This window comes from Salarias fasciatus, chromosome 11 (assembly GCF_902148845.1).
Source record: "Salarias fasciatus chromosome 11, fSalaFa1.1, whole genome shotgun sequence".
NCBI lineage: Eukaryota > Metazoa > Chordata > Actinopteri > Blenniiformes > Blenniidae > Salarias > Salarias fasciatus.
Window position 1 is genome coordinate 17,536,780 of NC_043755.1, and position 16,158 is coordinate 17,552,937.

The 16,158-nt window shown below is 44.5% G+C and overlaps 2 protein-coding genes across 3 annotated transcripts; one reads left to right on the forward strand and one right to left on the reverse strand.

Moving 5' to 3' along the window:
- Nucleotides 1-1,324: 1,324 nt before the first annotated feature.
- Nucleotides 1,325-5,387, reverse strand: LOC115396832 (cleft lip and palate transmembrane protein 1-like protein). Its single transcript, XM_030102894.1, has 17 exons — nt 5,146-5,387; nt 4,646-4,737; nt 4,389-4,554; nt 4,184-4,311; nt 3,870-3,948; nt 3,664-3,781; nt 3,468-3,562; nt 3,287-3,371; nt 3,111-3,211; nt 2,968-3,033; nt 2,848-2,892; nt 2,675-2,757; nt 2,412-2,446; nt 2,074-2,129; nt 1,948-1,992; nt 1,704-1,837; nt 1,325-1,429 (listed from the first exon to the last, which is right to left on the reverse strand). Exons 1-17 carry the CDS (start codon nt 5,356-5,358, stop codon nt 1,363-1,365), a joined length of 1,608 nt encoding a protein of 535 aa, XP_029958754.1. The 5' UTR covers nt 5,359-5,387; the 3' UTR covers nt 1,325-1,362.
- Nucleotides 5,388-6,588: 1,201 nt separating this feature from the next.
- On the forward strand, nt 6,589-13,197 carry mrs2 (magnesium transporter MRS2). 2 transcript variants are annotated; one of them, XM_030102888.1, is made up of 12 exons: nt 6,589-7,383; nt 8,114-8,178; nt 8,277-8,313; nt 8,510-8,622; nt 11,153-11,314; nt 11,397-11,527; nt 11,634-11,750; nt 11,854-11,923; nt 12,218-12,300; nt 12,498-12,615; nt 12,700-12,813; nt 12,911-13,197. In XM_030102888.1, the coding sequence occupies exons 1-12, from the start codon at nt 7,050-7,052 to the stop codon at nt 12,950-12,952; spliced, it is 1,386 nt and encodes a 461-aa protein (XP_029958748.1). In that variant the 5' UTR covers nt 6,589-7,049; the 3' UTR covers nt 12,953-13,197. The 2 variants fall into 2 exon arrangements, with proteins under 2 accessions (XP_029958748.1, XP_029958750.1); XM_030102890.1 differs by having other exon boundaries at nt 7,252-7,383; nt 8,130-8,178.
- Nucleotides 13,198-16,158: the final 2,961 nt, after the last annotated feature.

Below are 16,158 nucleotides of genomic sequence, written 5' to 3' on the forward strand. Positions count from 1 at the left end.
TTGCTCTCTCAGACAGAAGAGTCAAAACATGTCAGACCTGTGTAATTATGGAGTGCTGATGTTTTCCTTTTAGAAACATTTGTTCTTTTCTCACATCTCAATGCAGCACAGCAGTCTCAACTTTGATAATAAAAAACCAACATGAAACTGCAAAACTCACAATAAAATTAAGAAAACAACAGCAAGACAAACATGTCCATAAACCCAGATGCAGTTTTGTTTTTTTCAATTTTATTAGGAAAATTCAACAAGCAGAGGGCATTGCAAAGATCATAAAAACAAAACCATAAATGTCAAACAGTCACATTCAGAATAAGCAAAAGCAATTTTTTTTCCATTAAAGCAGCTGCACGTTCAATCTTTAAAAGCTGACTGTTGATAAATGACCTTCACTGCAAAATGAGTTTTGTTTTTTTTTTATATTTGTTTCAAGGATACTGAGCGTGAAAAGTAACTTGCAATATATAGTAAGGAAGACTTTATTGATTAGATTTTTTTTATAGAGAAGATAAAGAATAAATCCTGGTTCTGAGCAGGTAGCGAGAGCGAACCGTCACAGCTCGGCCGGGTCGCTCTCCACCAGCACCGCCACATCGGCACACACACATCGAGCATCACAAACGTCACTGAAGTCGTTTGATTGTTCTTAACTTGAGTAAAAATAGGAAATCAGTGCTTCACGTTGCAGAGTTCAGATGTTCGTTACAAACATTCATTCAGTCATTTTCCACCGTCGTATTTTACAGTCCAGTCAGGAGAGAGACGTCTCTGCTTGGCATTTGAAGACATCATTAGAAGAACAAGAGAAACAACAGTAATTAAATGTGCTCAAATCGTGCTGCTCATTAAAAAGTCATGAGAACTTTAGCAAAAACAAAAAAAAACATAAAACACATGGAGCTCATCAAGAACAGGGAGATTCAAAGTGCTTCTTCGTCTCACACAAAGTCGTATTTTCTTGTTGAACGCCTGATTTCTTCATGTTTTTCCAATTAAGATTTCTGAAATATTAAATGAAGCCCAGATTTCCCCGAACCCAGAATGTACTGTATAGGAATATTTACACTACAGAGCACAGAGAGGCGTCTTACTCTGCAGTGTTTTAAGATCATTTTCAAAGTGTGAAGCGTCATTTAGGGACAGAACCGGTGGTAATGAGATGATATCGGTGTTGACAGCGTGAAATGTGCAGCAGTCGTGTCTGGAGATGAAGGACGTCACCCGCAGCAGCAGTAAAGGGGAAGTTCGCCCGACGCCAAACAATGTAAAACACACCAGCCCTGCATGCGCCGCCGTTTCACACACTCCAGCCTGACTTGTTTTTTGTGCACGTGTTTCTGAAGGGATCAGCTCGTCTTCCTGTCATTGAGTCTTGACTTTCTTGGTGTGGCTGACCGACTCTCTTCTTCTGGGTTTGGCGACGAAGGACCTGGGAGGAGTTGAGAACACGAATCAAACCGTCACAGTCTGCCTTAAAAACTTGCTTCCTGTCTCTTATGCACCCATTTCAGAAACGTTCACCTGCAGCCTGATATAATAAGCAATGATGAAAAGATAATTGGGCGTTCTCCAGTTCAGCTGTCAGTGGTTATAATGTTATGGCCGACAATCTGACTTGCAGCAGTGAGTTGTGCTTTGAGTGTGTGAATGATCTGAGTTGTTCGGCTGCTGGACATTTAGTAAGTAAGTGGACGCTGCCGAACCTGCGCTGGTAAAGGTAGAGGAGGAAGAGGAGCTCGTCCCTGAAGCAGGACAGCTGGTGAGAGGAGGAGAAAGACGCCGAGGACGAGACGAAGGACGCGCAGGAGCACAGGTCTGAAATGAGCGTGTTCACTCCCTGCAGAGGAGAAGACTGTGATTACTGAAGGAAATGGATCGAAGAGGATCAAGACGCTAAATCTGCTCTGGAAACAGAAATATCTGAAAAAGTAAAGCAGAAATACTCACTCTGTACATCAACACTGTCCCCTGCAGGTGACTGACAGACTTCAACTGATCCACAAAGAGAAAAAGATCGTGTTTAAGCGGCTTCGCAGACCGTTTACTGAGCAATCAGTGTAAGACAGGGCAGACCTTATAGTTGATGAACAGCTGAGGGGCCATGGACAGGAAGCCGAAGGCGTAAACCCCTGAGAGGATCAGAGAGGGGGAAACGTTAGGACGGCGCACAGGAAGGTAAAACACCTGCAGTGTTTAAAATGTTAAAGGAATTATTATATTATTGTGGACAGCATGTGTTATATTTTCAACTCTTCCTCCATTTTTTATATGCAGATAATAATGTACATTATATAGTATCACATGAAAGCTAGTTTCTAAATAAATTCACCAACTTTAACCACATTGTATGAGAATTTCTTTTAACTCATGAGATTCGGATTAATGTTTAAAAAAAAAAAAAACAAACTCACCGGTCACAAGCGTGTTGATCAACCAGGAATAGTAACTGTTGAAATAAATATAACAGTTATGTAACTTCTTTATAAATATACAAATTAATAATCCACAGACAATCAAGTTTTACTTGACAGAAATCAGCCACAGCATTGAGACCACTGGCAGGTTAAAAGAATGACCGATTATCACTGTGTGTTTGAGCAGAAGTGCTGAAGCTATTCGGCCCAGATGTGACAACGTTTAAACAGCGTGACGAGACAGAAAGCGCTCAGGTCACCTCTTCTGCCGTAAGTAGGCCAGCGAGAAGACGGCGCCGCTGACACACAGAGGATACACCAAGTAGGACAAGTATCTGGACGCCTGCAGCAGAAACCACAGAGTTTCAAATGAGACACAAAACCTGAGGAAGAGTTTAATAATCAGCGGCTGAAGCGGAGGAGACGGAGGTACCTGTCTGTCGAACTCCACGGTCTTCCTCTCTTCTTCATCCAGCTTGTTCACCTGAGGAGCAGGACACACCAGCTCAAGGCTCGGATGGATGCAGGAAAACCAGAACCGTAAATCTAACATACTCACATGCAGCCTGCTGCTTCTGCACTGCAGCTGGATCTTAAAGACTCTGAACACCTTCCACACCTGCAAACACAGATCTGAGAGGTAAAAGCGGCTCCTCTCCTTCTGACGTGCGTTCGGATGAAGCGACGGCCCAGTACCTCCACACAGGCTCCCAGCCCCACGGGCAGCAGCACCAGCAGGCTGGTCTCCTCCAGCAGGTGGAGGAAGATCAGCAGCGTACTAAAACTGCGCCACAAAACTGCAAAGGCAGAGACGCAGAGTTTCTCCCGACGCCGTCTCACAGAATTCATCGGCGGAACACGTGTGCGATTACCTGACTTCCTGGACATTCCCACCATGCTCTTCTTCTTCCTCCATGCACTGATGTCATTTTTAAGAGCCAGAAATTCACAGATGAGCTGTGAAAAAGTGAAAAAACGGAAGAGTGTTTGGTGGAATTTGATTTCTCCTTCAGTACTTGAATCCGTGACGCTCTGCGGGGGGTGCGCTCTCACCTGTACGGCTGTGATAACTGCCGTCAGCACTAGAAGGTAGAGGTTGGATCCCACCAGAGTTTCTTTGATCTCATCGATATTCTGTTCGGTGAAGCCTGGCAACACGAGCAGGATTCAGCTCACAGAGACAGAGAGGGCTCCCAAACAACAACGGCTGGCTCAACTCTCAAGCACAACTCTTGTCCTGCTGACTCACCAAACTGTCTCAGGGAGTAAACCATGTCCTGCAGATGGACCCAGAACCTGAATCCTCGCAGGGAGATTCCCTCGTAGGACACAGTCAGAGGGAGCTGAGCGGTGCTGCTGCTGATCTCCTGTCACGCAGATGCACACGCTTATGTGCCGGTTTAAGATCAGAAAAAGAGAGCGTGTGTTCTGCTGTTTGAGGATGAAGCTTCCTACCATGAGGTCTCTGACTCGGAAGCTGAGCTCGTTGACCAGGAGCAGGGGGAGGTAGATCATCTGTCTGCCTTCATGAGAGCTGCAACGAGAAGCAAAGCCCTTCAAACTCAATGGAACAGGGAAAAGATATCGTATAGATACTACAAATCACACATTCATGAATAATTTCACAAAGAAAATAATAAATGTGAATTGTGGAATGCCTTATTCGGACTGGGTTTCTTCTCCTCAGGCAGCAGAGCTCAGGCCTGAGGCGCAGCAGCGATAAAGCCTCAGTCAGCATCTGCTGACCTCCAAAGCGTGAAGTGACTCACACTCTCATGTAGCGGCGCACGTCACCGGGAAGCCCCGCCTTGCTGAAGGTGAAGTCCTCCGACATCATGGTGACCGACAGGTGAGGCCTCCAGTGGGACACCGGCTGCTCGGGTCTCGGACCGGGGCCCTGCCGGAGCCACAACAACACATTTAATGAGGGTGAAATCCGACAAGCGCCGTGCCGACGGTTGAGTAACCGTGCACCTTGCGCCCCTTCCGGTGTGGAGGGGAGATGTAGGTGGTGAGCTGGGCTGCGTAGTGGACCTCTCTGCTGTCCTCCAGGGGTGAAACGCCGGCTCTGTGAACATACACCACTGCATACAGAGAGCCGTTGGCCCGGGTCTCCTCTGGCAGCGACACGTTCACCTGCCTGCAGTCAGAAAACACACTTCAGCTTCAAAATACACGTTTTTACAATATTTAAAGAGTTGCCCACAGATGAATCAACAGTCCACACCCACCTCTTGAATGTAGAGTGAGGGTCAAAGGGGTCGATTTTCACCTCCAGGTTGAGCGGGCTGTTGTCTGGCACCAGACATGTATAGACGCTCATCTGAATGAAAGAAAAAGAGATCAAAAGTCAATTCCTGTGTCCATATTTAATGTTTGCTTTGCTCAAGGCAGGGTCACAGAGAGCTGGAGCCTTTTCTAGCTGAACATGGAGAGGTCACACTGCAAATACCTAAGAGGAAAAAAAACAACTGGGATAAAAGTTAAAACAAGTAATGTTGTTAACATGTAAAACTCTTAAGTGTTTATTTTCATGCTTGAAAATCTTTGAACTGAATATGCAGGTACTTATTATAGGTTTATTACTACAGTATTTAACATGATCGGTCCTTATTTAAATACTTATTCTGAATCAAATCCAACCACATCTGTCAGAATAAAGATGCTGCAGTTGTTTTTTCTTAACCCTCAGCCTGACAGTGGACTTGGTGATGAAGAGGGCCTCGCGCACCTGCAGTCTGGGTCTGGCTGTCAGGTAGGAGGTGATGCACGGCTCCCCCCTGCCTCCATCGCAGGCTCTGGTGTTGAGGAAGCCGTACAGCAGCCAGGCGGTGTGCAGCATGTACACCACGAACACTCCGAGCAGCAGCTTGGTCAGAGAGCTCCTCCTCCCGCCGCCGTTCCCGTCGCTGTCCGCCGGTTTGGAGTAACAACACGGGAACATGGCAGCTTTCCGCTTGATGATCAATTAAAAAAAACCGGGATTATAAAAAGAAATAACCGAGGTGTAGTTTCGAATGACAGCTCCGTTTAATCCGACGCCCCATCGAACAATAAAATCCCCCACGCTTCCTCCCAGAAACAGCAGTCTTCCGGTGGTCTTCCAGAGGATGCTGGCTGCTGATGCTGAGCCTCCTCCACGCTGCGCCCACCAGCCCAACAACCCACGTGTCAGTGTGACGTAGCGACGAGCGGTACCGCGCGAGCCCGGAATTATCTTGAGGTGGTACACGATGGATTATTAAGGTTCGAACCCATAGAAATAATTACATCACAAATTAAAAGGACGCTTACAAACATCCATACACAGCAACAGATAACAGCAGTGCAGCCTATTGAGTGCGGTTTAGAGCAGTTATTAAAGAGGGGACGAATGATTTCCTGTAAATGTTTTTCTGGGCCAGTGGGGTAATGTGTGCTGAGGTGAAAACCCCAGGCTTCACAGGTAGATATTCATGTCACAGTTGCTTACTTAGTTTTTTTTTTTTTATCAATGGAAGCATTTACATTCCCTGAAAAGCCTGAGAAGTCATATTCCTATTGGATTTACAACAACAACAACAACAACAACAACAACAACAACAACAACAATAATAATAATAATAATAATAATAATAATAATAATAATAATAATAATAATATGGGAAAAAGAACAAAGGAAAAAATATTGTAGATTGAAGCCTTTGTGTCAGTAATCCCAAAAGAAGAACGTCATTAAAACAAATACTTTTAAAAAGCGTTTAATTTCATTTACAACAGGGGATGTCATGAATATTAGATGTTCTCAGTTCAATAACTTGTTTTGATTCCCAGGTTCTATTTTTTTCTTTTTCTATTTTCTCTCAATTAATAGATATGATCAGTTGAATAAACCATAGATTTTGAATGTACGTTTTGGAAAGGCATTAGCAGAACTCAAATGTTATCATTGTCAGTCAAGGCTCAATGCATTACTGCTCAGTTAGTGAGGTTTTGATCATTTCTTTTATCTTTTGAATATTTAATCAATATGATGCAATTGGTATGATTTCAGAAATTTATTTTCTTGACATTTCATTCTTTCCTTGTCGGTGTGGTTGGCTGCCTGTAAATTTCCCGGTCATGTCTGTAGTCGGAGTGAATGATCTTGACCTGAGAGGCTCTTTGGTGGCCCGCGGTGCATTGTGGTCCAGCACGGTGCTCTTTCCTCCGTCCTCCTGTTTGCTAGCCGCATCACGCTAACCCCGGAGCCCCGGGGGGTATTACCGAGCTCCGGAGGGGTAACTGGAGGTAACTGGCAGGTAGCTGGATCGTTCTGGCGGAGTCGATATTAATAATTGGTACCAATTTGAAATTGGAGCAACACGTTGTCTGAGCTGACAGCTGAGCAGGTGCTCTGTAACTTGGAGGGAACTTGGAGAAGCCGGAGCAGCACATGCACGACGCACCATGCTTTAAATACTGGAAGAAGGTGACTCTCGATGCCTCTGTGAGTCTCACAAGCAAATATAACAGTTTCGAAGCTGCCATTGAGGAGCATTATGAGAACTGCAGGGATTTCCAGACTGTGAGCTGTCTGGCCATGGAGGCTGCCCCTCCTCTCCATCCTCTCCTGCTCTTGTGTGTTTGGTGACCTCTGCTCTGCGCCACACCGTCATGGCAGTGTGTGTGAAGGCTCTGGGCGGTGCAGGGCTGGAGATCAGACTGCACAGGCTGCTGCTGCTGGGCTGCATCAGCTGCACCAGGACGCCCTTCAGAAGAGACTCCTTTCCAAAGCGCCTGCTCGGATCTGTCCGTCCTCTTTCCTTCAGATTTGGGGGAACTCGAACTCTGGTACCTTGTAGCACGCCTGCTGTCCTCTGCCCATCAAAGTGCCCACGTGGGAATGGTAAAGTGGGAGTATTTAGCAGGAGCCACTGTGATGTTGTTACAGACTGTTTAAGAAGCAGATCTCAGAGGAATCTGCTGCAGGGAGGATCTTCATGGCCTGGTAAGACTGAGAGATCACACACACACACACACACACACACACACACACACACACACACACACACACACTGCAAGGGAGTGAGTTTACATCTGTTGATGAACCTACCTTTAGGCTGTCTGCACTGTTTTATTTCCAGTGTTGTGTATTGTGTCTGTGCTAAATGTGGGAACAACTCAAAGAAACAAAGACACCCCTAGAAAGAAAAAAAATACATTGTAATAAACCTAAAAAGCCATGAATTATGACAGAAAATACCCCAAATGAGCGCTGGGTCAGTTCAACAGTTTATAGGACATACAAAGAGAGAGCACAGAGACCCACATGATCAACAGGGAAAATCAAAAGACTCTGGAATAACTGAATAAAATGAATGACTATCAAGACAAAACACCCATGAAGAGGAAATCAATATGACAGAAAGCAACTACAGAGATGAGCGAGATAACAAAAAAAAAAACAGAAATCAGCTTCACTGTCTCACATAATGAAATTACTGACCAAGATTACCACAGAAGCCTAAATCGCCCTGAGGAGAACCCCTCTGTTGAAACAATTAAAAGGAATGTTACACTGTTTTCAGACTCATATGATTGTTATTATGGTCACACAAAGAAAGAAAGAATCACTAAGCAATGCTTGAAAATGACAGCCTCCTGTAGTTCTGCTGTTTCCAGATGTGTGATGAAATGACGCTACATGTGGATTTACCCTCCATCCTGTCTTTGAACAGTGTCCTTTGTTCGCAGAAGAGTGACGGACACGTCTCTTTCCAGCGTGCCTCCAGCCTTCGTCGTGGTGAGAAACACTCAGTCAGCTAACTGTTAGTTCCTGCTGCTGCTGCTGCTGTTTGTGTGAGTCGAAATGAACATTTCCATGTTGTATTCATTTCCTAGATGAAGTTCGACCAGGAGGGCAACGTGACAACATTTGGTAAGTGTTACTTAAAAAAATGTGCTTGATCTGTGATTGGCTGCTGAGTGACCAGTAAAGAGTAGACGTCATTTCTCATGAGGTGAATAATCTGAACGTGCAGCTTGTCATCGCTGTATTTGCCCCACTTGCTTTCCTGTGTTCTATTTTTTCCTGTAAAGTGTGTTAAGTACACTCTACACTCTTTGTGGAATAGAGAAGAAGAAGACGGAGCTTTGTCAGGAGCTGAGTCTTCAGGCCAGAGACCTTCGCTTCCAGCACAGTACCAGCCTCACAGCGAGGAACAACTGCATCATCATCCGGATGGCGGTACGTTCCCGCTCTTTTAAACCTGAGTGTAAATCAATCACGACGAGGCTTCGGTTGGAACATAATGTAGCTTTCCTGCTTCCAAGGGATTGAATTCATTAAATCGGTTTATTTCAGTATCTCTATTTTGAGGTGAATGAAGTGAATTCAGAGGGAGATTCGCTCCAGCTATGAGTAAGGGCAGTCTTTAGCCCGAGCCACAGTCACAGACTTCTCGGCGCTCGTCCAGGTGTAGGAGAAGTAGAAGAAGCAGTCGTCTTTACGGCTGCGCTCTTTGCACATTCCGGTGGTGTTTTCCAGCAGGGTATCTAACGAGTCCACCATCGCCATGGAGAAGTAGCTACACTCCTGCTCACACCTGCAGAGGAAGGAGAAATCAACACAAACACACATCTCTCCTTATTAAAACAATGCATTGATCTAACCAAAAACTTTTTACCCCAGAATGAAACGATTTCTCTGATCTGGTTTATTAAAATAAAATTTAATTTTTAAACAAATGTTTCAGTCCTTTTTAAGCTGTGAATTACATGTGTGAATAGATTAATCTCACCTGCTGGCCATCTCTCCCGTCCCAAACGCCCGGCACTCCACACACGCCGCGTTGGTCTGGCAGAAGCCCGGACAGGTGGGGCAGTTTTCACAGGTGGGACCCATGAAACGTGGGGTGGTGCATTTGCAGACTCCGCAGACACACACTCCTCTGCCGTTGCACACCTGGCCGTTTGACGCCACGCAGGGAGTCGGGTCCGTGGAGCACTCGCAGGCTTCCCCGCTCCAGTTGCCCCTGCAGACACACTGGCCGCACAAACACGCCCCGTTCCCGCCACAGATTCTGTCGGATGGTAAAATGTGTCAGAATCTAAAGCGTGAGTGTTTTTCATATTGAAGCAGAGCCAGAGAAGAGGCCGTACTTGTTGCTGTGGCCTGGACAGTTGAAGTCGCTGCACTCGCAGAACTTCCCGCTGTATCTGTGAAGCGGATGTATCAGCTTGTCGCAGGCGCAGTCGCCGTGGAGACACGTCCCCCTGCCGCTGCACGCCGGCGCGTCCGGGTTCGGCCGGCAGGAACTTTCATCCTGGAAGAAGAGGGGATCTTCCTCCGTCTGACAGTTTTCTCCGGAGTACAGCTGGTCGCACTCACAGTGGCCGCAGACGAGAGCCCCTCTGCCGCCGCAGGCAGCGCTTCTCTCCTCACGGCGCAGCGAGCAGCTGCAGTGACCTGCGGGAACACAGATGTTATTCCTGCCCGGCTGGTTTCACGTTTTCTCCTCTGTACAGCTGTGTGGGCTTACACTGCAAGTACACTCTTAACTTCACTCTCTGTAGAGAGTCTCTGGATATAACGTAGGCGTACCAGGGTCCAGTCATGTTCTGGTTCCTGCTGGGACACTGAGCAGCGCTGACAGAAACCTGCAGCAAAATGCAAACTGTTGCAACAATGCAGGATTTTGTTTGGTCACAAAGGAGCTTATTTCTGATGATCAGACGTCGTTTTGTACCTCGATGATTCCAGAGTTTCCCTTTATATTGCTGGTCAACGTGAAGTCGAGTCCTGCAGGTTTGTCGAAGGCTTCCAGAGCCACATGTGTGTTTTGCTGGCCGTCTGGCAGGAAGACCTCCAGCTGGATGGTCTGCCTGCTTCCCGGCCTCAGATAGACGGCGAGGTCTTGAGGCTGCATGAACACAGACTCCTGCCGAACCGGTCTGAAAAGGTAAAGAAGCAACCAGGTGGAAGATTACAAGAGAAAACCAAAGAGATGCATGTCAAACAGATCTCTTTTGTGACAAATCCTACATTCAGAAAATGTTTTTGTGTAACTCTACATATAAACCAGGAAAACTGGCGGTGAGACGTTTTCTCCTGAAACCGTGAAGCTCACCTGTCCATATTGACGAGAAACTCCAGCTCCTGCCGAGGGTTATACACCTCGGTGCAGCCGGCTCTCTGCAGCCCCTCCAGGGTGTGACAGCGAACTTTAGCATCGGGGGCAGAGCACCAGGCGCACTCCGGGCCCGACTCGATGCACTCGTCACAGCTGGAGTTGAACTTCTGACATTTTGGTTCTTGAGCCGAGCTGAGGCCGAACAACGGCAGCAGCAGCAGCAGCAGGCAGAGACGAGGCAGCTTCATCCTGCAGTCTGATTAAGTTTATGACATTACTGATTTAACCACACGTATACAAATAAGAACTTTTTAAACTTCACTTAAAAAGACTGAAATATAAATCCTGATGCCTTACCTGAAATACTGAAAGCTTTCTGAGCTGTAGCTCTTCTCTGGAGCTTCTGTTGCACACTGACGGACTGACAGATTTAAATGCTGCTGAATCTGCTTGTTCTGTGTTTCCGACTGCTTTGACAAACAAATATACAAGTACATTCACATGAAACCAGGACAAGTTCATCGATCGCGTCGCTCACTGCAAATATTGACAGGTTTTGGGATCAGAGTACATGTTTGAGCATTCTCCTGACCCCCCTCTTGACCCCGGATTGTTTGTTTTTTGTTTTTTGTTTCTTCTTCCCAGTCGTTAAAAGCCATCTTGACCCCTCAGTCCCTCATGGTGCTGGACTTCAGGGGTCTGGGGTTAGAGCGCTGGCTGGTGCTGGAGCTCGCCCCTCAGCTGGCTTCACAGACCAACTCTCTGCCCTTTGAGTTCAGAGCGCTGGAGGCCATCCTGCAGCACAAAGTGAGACCCGTTCAGACCAAAACACTGTTCAATACAACCTGAACCGTTTATTGAATGTTTCCCTCTGCATCTTTGCCGACAGGTAAACACGCTACAAGTCCAGCTCAATGACGTTGAACCAGTAATACTGGACACTCTGGAGTCCCTCGTGGATCCCAAAATCCTCTCTGCTGACAGAAGCAAGCTGCATGTTCTGCTGCAGAACAGCAAGAGGTGAAGCCGTCAGTCCGGACTGGCTCACCTCAAATCCAGCACAGGATTACACACAGATCCTGGATTTGGTCTGGTTTAACCCCACATTCTGTTTTGTCTCTTGCAGTTTATCAGAGTTGGAAACTGACATCAAAGTGTTTAAAGACTCCTTGTTGAAAATTTTGGATGAAGATGAGATTATTGAAGAGCTTTGTCTCACAAAGTGGACAGATCCACGGGTTTTGTATGTTATTTACACACACACACACACACACACACACACACACTTAAAGCAGCAGTTGATTATTGATGACTTTAAATGCTGGTTCTGTATTCTTCTTTCCCAGCGAGGAGAGCAGTTTGGGAATTGACCAGGCTGAAGAGATGGAGCTGCTGCTGGAGAATTACTACATGCAGGTATTTTTACTACTGATTCTTAGTTTTTTTCCATATTGAATAAAAGCAATGGAAACTGAAAGTATTGTAAGTAGCTCGGGGGAAGCAGTGTGTGCACACTTCAGTACACAAAGTACAACCGAACGGGCTTCGTATTAAGTAAGAAAGACATATTTTACACATTAACAGAGTCTGAACCCAGACACTGTTACTGTGCGATGACAGAATTGTACTCTGTACTTTCATGTTCCCGTGAGCACTGACTGGACATTGATATTGTTTGTTGATTTATGTGACTGAATTTCTCTGTTGCAGGCTGAGGAGATGGGAAACAAGGCCCGAGAACTGAAAGAACTGATAGACGACTCAGAGAATGTCATCTTTATCAACCTGGACAGGTCCATACATACGTATTTCTTATTTTTTAATAAACTTTTGATGTGTGGTCTTCAGAAACGACCTTGACACCCTGTTTTTCGTATGATTGCTTTCCGTTTATGTCATCTTGTTGAAGAATCAGCCTTTCTTTCTTTCTTTCTTTGATTGTCCTACAACACTGACTTGTCCATTTGATGCCATGTGTTTTTTGTTGCAGCCATCGTAACGTGATGATGAGGCTGAACCTGCAGCTGACCATGGGGACCTTCTCTCTTTCCTTATTCGGCCTCATTGGCGTGGCCTTTGGAATGAATCTCACAACAGCTTTTGAGGATGTGAGACAGTTTTTACTTACTGTACTATATTTGACATATACAGAAGAAAGTTTGAAGGATTGTAATCCCAGCGTGTCTCACCAGGACCCCCGAGCGTTCTGGCTGGTCACGGGTTTCATGTTCCTGGGCAGCGGGCTCATCTGGAGGCGCTTGTTGTCCTTCCTGGGACGCCATCTGCAGCCTTCAGTGCCCCCTCTGGTAATACAAACACACACCCACATCCATTCTTTACCTTGTTCATTTTGGTTTGAAAAGTTTCAAAGAGCTGACGGGTCGTTTCCTGTCTGTGTCACAGATCCCTCCAGTCTGGAAGAGAAATATGAGAGGAACCAGATGAAGACTACCTCCGCTTTGTAAAAACTGCCGCAGACCGTTGAAGAGACTGTCGTCTGAGCAGGCTGCTCCTATTGAACTCACTGTGAAGGCTCGGAATTTTATTTTTTAAACACACCTCGATGAGATGTCTTCTTATCTAATCACATTACATCTTCCCCTATGTGGATCAGACCAGAGGGTTCAGAGCGCGGATCTGTCATCGCTGGTTTACGGCGGAGGTACTGGAATGAAAACAGTCTGAATAACGTAAACACACCCTGCAATGCATGTGGTTTTACTTTGGTTAAAGATAGTTTGAAAGATAAAATTATATTATTTAAATGAATGTGAATCTTATTAATGTAAAAGTTTATGAAAACTGATTTTCTTTTTACTGATGTTCAGTTAAAACTGCTTTTTACTTTTGCCGTTTTGTTGCACTTATTAATCTGTATAATACAGCAGATACTAAAAGGGTTTTTCTTCTTACTTAGCCGAATGCAACCAGTATTTATGTTTCATCAAAGTCTTTGTCCAAAGACTGTTTTTCTGTTTTATGTTTAATTTTTTTATGGGATTTGGCGTCATCTGATAAGCTGGACAGTTCAAATAAAATACAGCCAATAGGTACTAGACTTCACAATGAAAGGTCATAAGCAAAAATTGCAACAAACCACTGTCTTACTGTGCATTGTTTTTTTGTTTTGTTTTGTTTTTTTTTCCTTCCTGTGTTATACTTCAGGCTCATAAAACTCACTGTTTATTAACTGCAGCAACTCCACTTGACTTTCCTGTTACTCAACAATAAAAACCTCGATCAATGAAAAATTGTAAACCTGAGTGACTAACAGGTCGGATCCTTTCATGTCAGATACAGTAACTGAAGAACTCAAGGGCGGACTGGCCATCGGGAGCACCGGGAGGTTTCCCGGTGGACCGCTGCCTCAGTGAGCTGGTCGGACCACGAGAAAAAAAAAAAATGTCTGACGCGACACCGCCAACAGCGCTCTGGTCCGCTCCACAAGGAGGCTGGGCTGTCAGCTGGACAGCTCCTGATGCCATAGGCTGGTTTACCTGTGATTGCTGCTGATAGCCAATCACATTTCATCCCTGCGGTGGTTACGTCCCACCCACTCCCTCACTCTGCAGCTGCTGTCACCTGTCAATCACACAGCCGAGACGGACATCTGACGGTAACTTTGAATGGATGCAAGAATGCACAAAATATGGAGAAAAACAAAACAAAACGAAAAGGTGGCGCTGAGAAGCTCAGGGACAAAAAGAGAAAATCCCTTCATGACCGGCAAGTAAGTTATGTTTGGTACTTGTTGATGCTTTGATGAAAATGTATTTGGTTAAAGTGAGATAATTCAGCACAGCGAAATTTCCTGTAGATGTGAACCTGGCTGTGCTGTTGCTAATTATGATGGGATGGGGTCTTTCACCTTTGTAGCCACGTTGTCATCTGGTTGAAATTAACCTGTTCTTATCTATTAATTGATTGTAATACTAAATGACCATAAATTAATGAATTGTTTACTTGTCTGTACAAGTTCGCTATCAGAATAATTCAGTGATACATCCCAGAATTTATTATTTTTTTCTTTTTTATGTAAAATACCTACTGATGATGATGCGTGATGATGATGATGATTGGTAAACTAGCATAATTAATAATATTAATCTCTTATCTAGATTAAATATAACCCAGATGTGGACAGAGAAGTGAATCCCAGACTTGTTATGGTAAGGCTGATGACAATAATGCTTGTTTGCCCAACCATAACCCACATGCACTAATATCAAATGCTGTTGATAGTAAACCACTAAAACTGCACTAACAATTCACATTGCCAATCATTTTTGTAGTCTGATGTCCCTGCTGCTGACACAGAAGTCCAAGGACAAGAAGTCAGGTTCCCCCCATTAGTTTATTATTTCACAAGGCCAAAGCCAGACTTAGACCTCTTCCTCCATTTTCACCACAAGCAGAAGGCAGACAGCCCTGTACTGCAGAGGCCATTTTGTTTGATGGAACAAACCAGAAATGACTGACATATAATGAACAAACCAAAACACTCTTCTGCTTTCTTTGCATGGCTTATACTAACGCTGAGACAGCAGCTCCTTTATCACTGGCATGACCACCTTCACCCACATACACCTGAGAGTCGATGAGTATGACAGACAGCAAGTATGCAAGAGGTGACAAGTTTTGGAGCGCATCATAGATGTGATCAAGCTCATCGGCAGAAGGGGTTTGAGTCACAGAGGAAAGCAGGCAGAAGCAGCACACACCTTAGATGATGAGACTATTGATCATGGCTGTTTTTTAGAGATCATTCTTTTACTTGGAAAATATGATGTCTGTCTCAAGGAACACCTCACTCTCAATATAGAAAAAAACAAACAAATCCATCAGTCTGACTCTGGATCAAGAGGAGGTAGAGGTTCCCTTGTCACTTTCCTATCAAACAACCATCAACTACATCATCACCACTATCCAAAAGCCTACTGTATGAAGGTCACCATCGGCACCGAAATCCGGGAATATTTCTATTCACATTGCGTGTGACTTAGCTACTTACCAATCTTTAAATTAGTGAATGACTTATTGTTACAGACTCTTGAACTAACATTTACAATGTGACCTATGAGTTTTAACCCAGGTTTCAGGATGGGATGATGTGTTATTATAGCTAATGTAATGTTTTGTCTCTCACCCATATAGGCCTGCATGTGTTCCAGAGGGGACCCGGAGAGGACTGTGATCCACATTGTGGATGGTTGTAAACATTTTAACACAACTGACTAACAAAGGTTAAGGTATAAATAACTATAAGTTTTTATATTGTATTATTGTGTATAGTTGTTTGTATAGTAGCTGCACAGTTTTTATTTTATATAAAGGATAAGTTATCACATGATAGTATATAGCTGTTTGTATAGTTGCTTGCTGTGTAGTTTATTTATCTATAATATATATATATATAGAAATAATATTTACATCTATATTGTTCATCTATTTTTAAATAAAACAAACTTTGTGAAATGAACTTATTGTTGTAATTAGTTGCCCTCTAGTGGTTGACTCATGGTATAGACATGTGGTGTCACTAACAGACTGGCAAATAGGTAAGCTAAATTCTATTGTACCAACATGCTATAAAATCAAAATATACCTACAGTTATTTTACAGTAAGCTACTTAAAGCTTAAGGTTAATTAT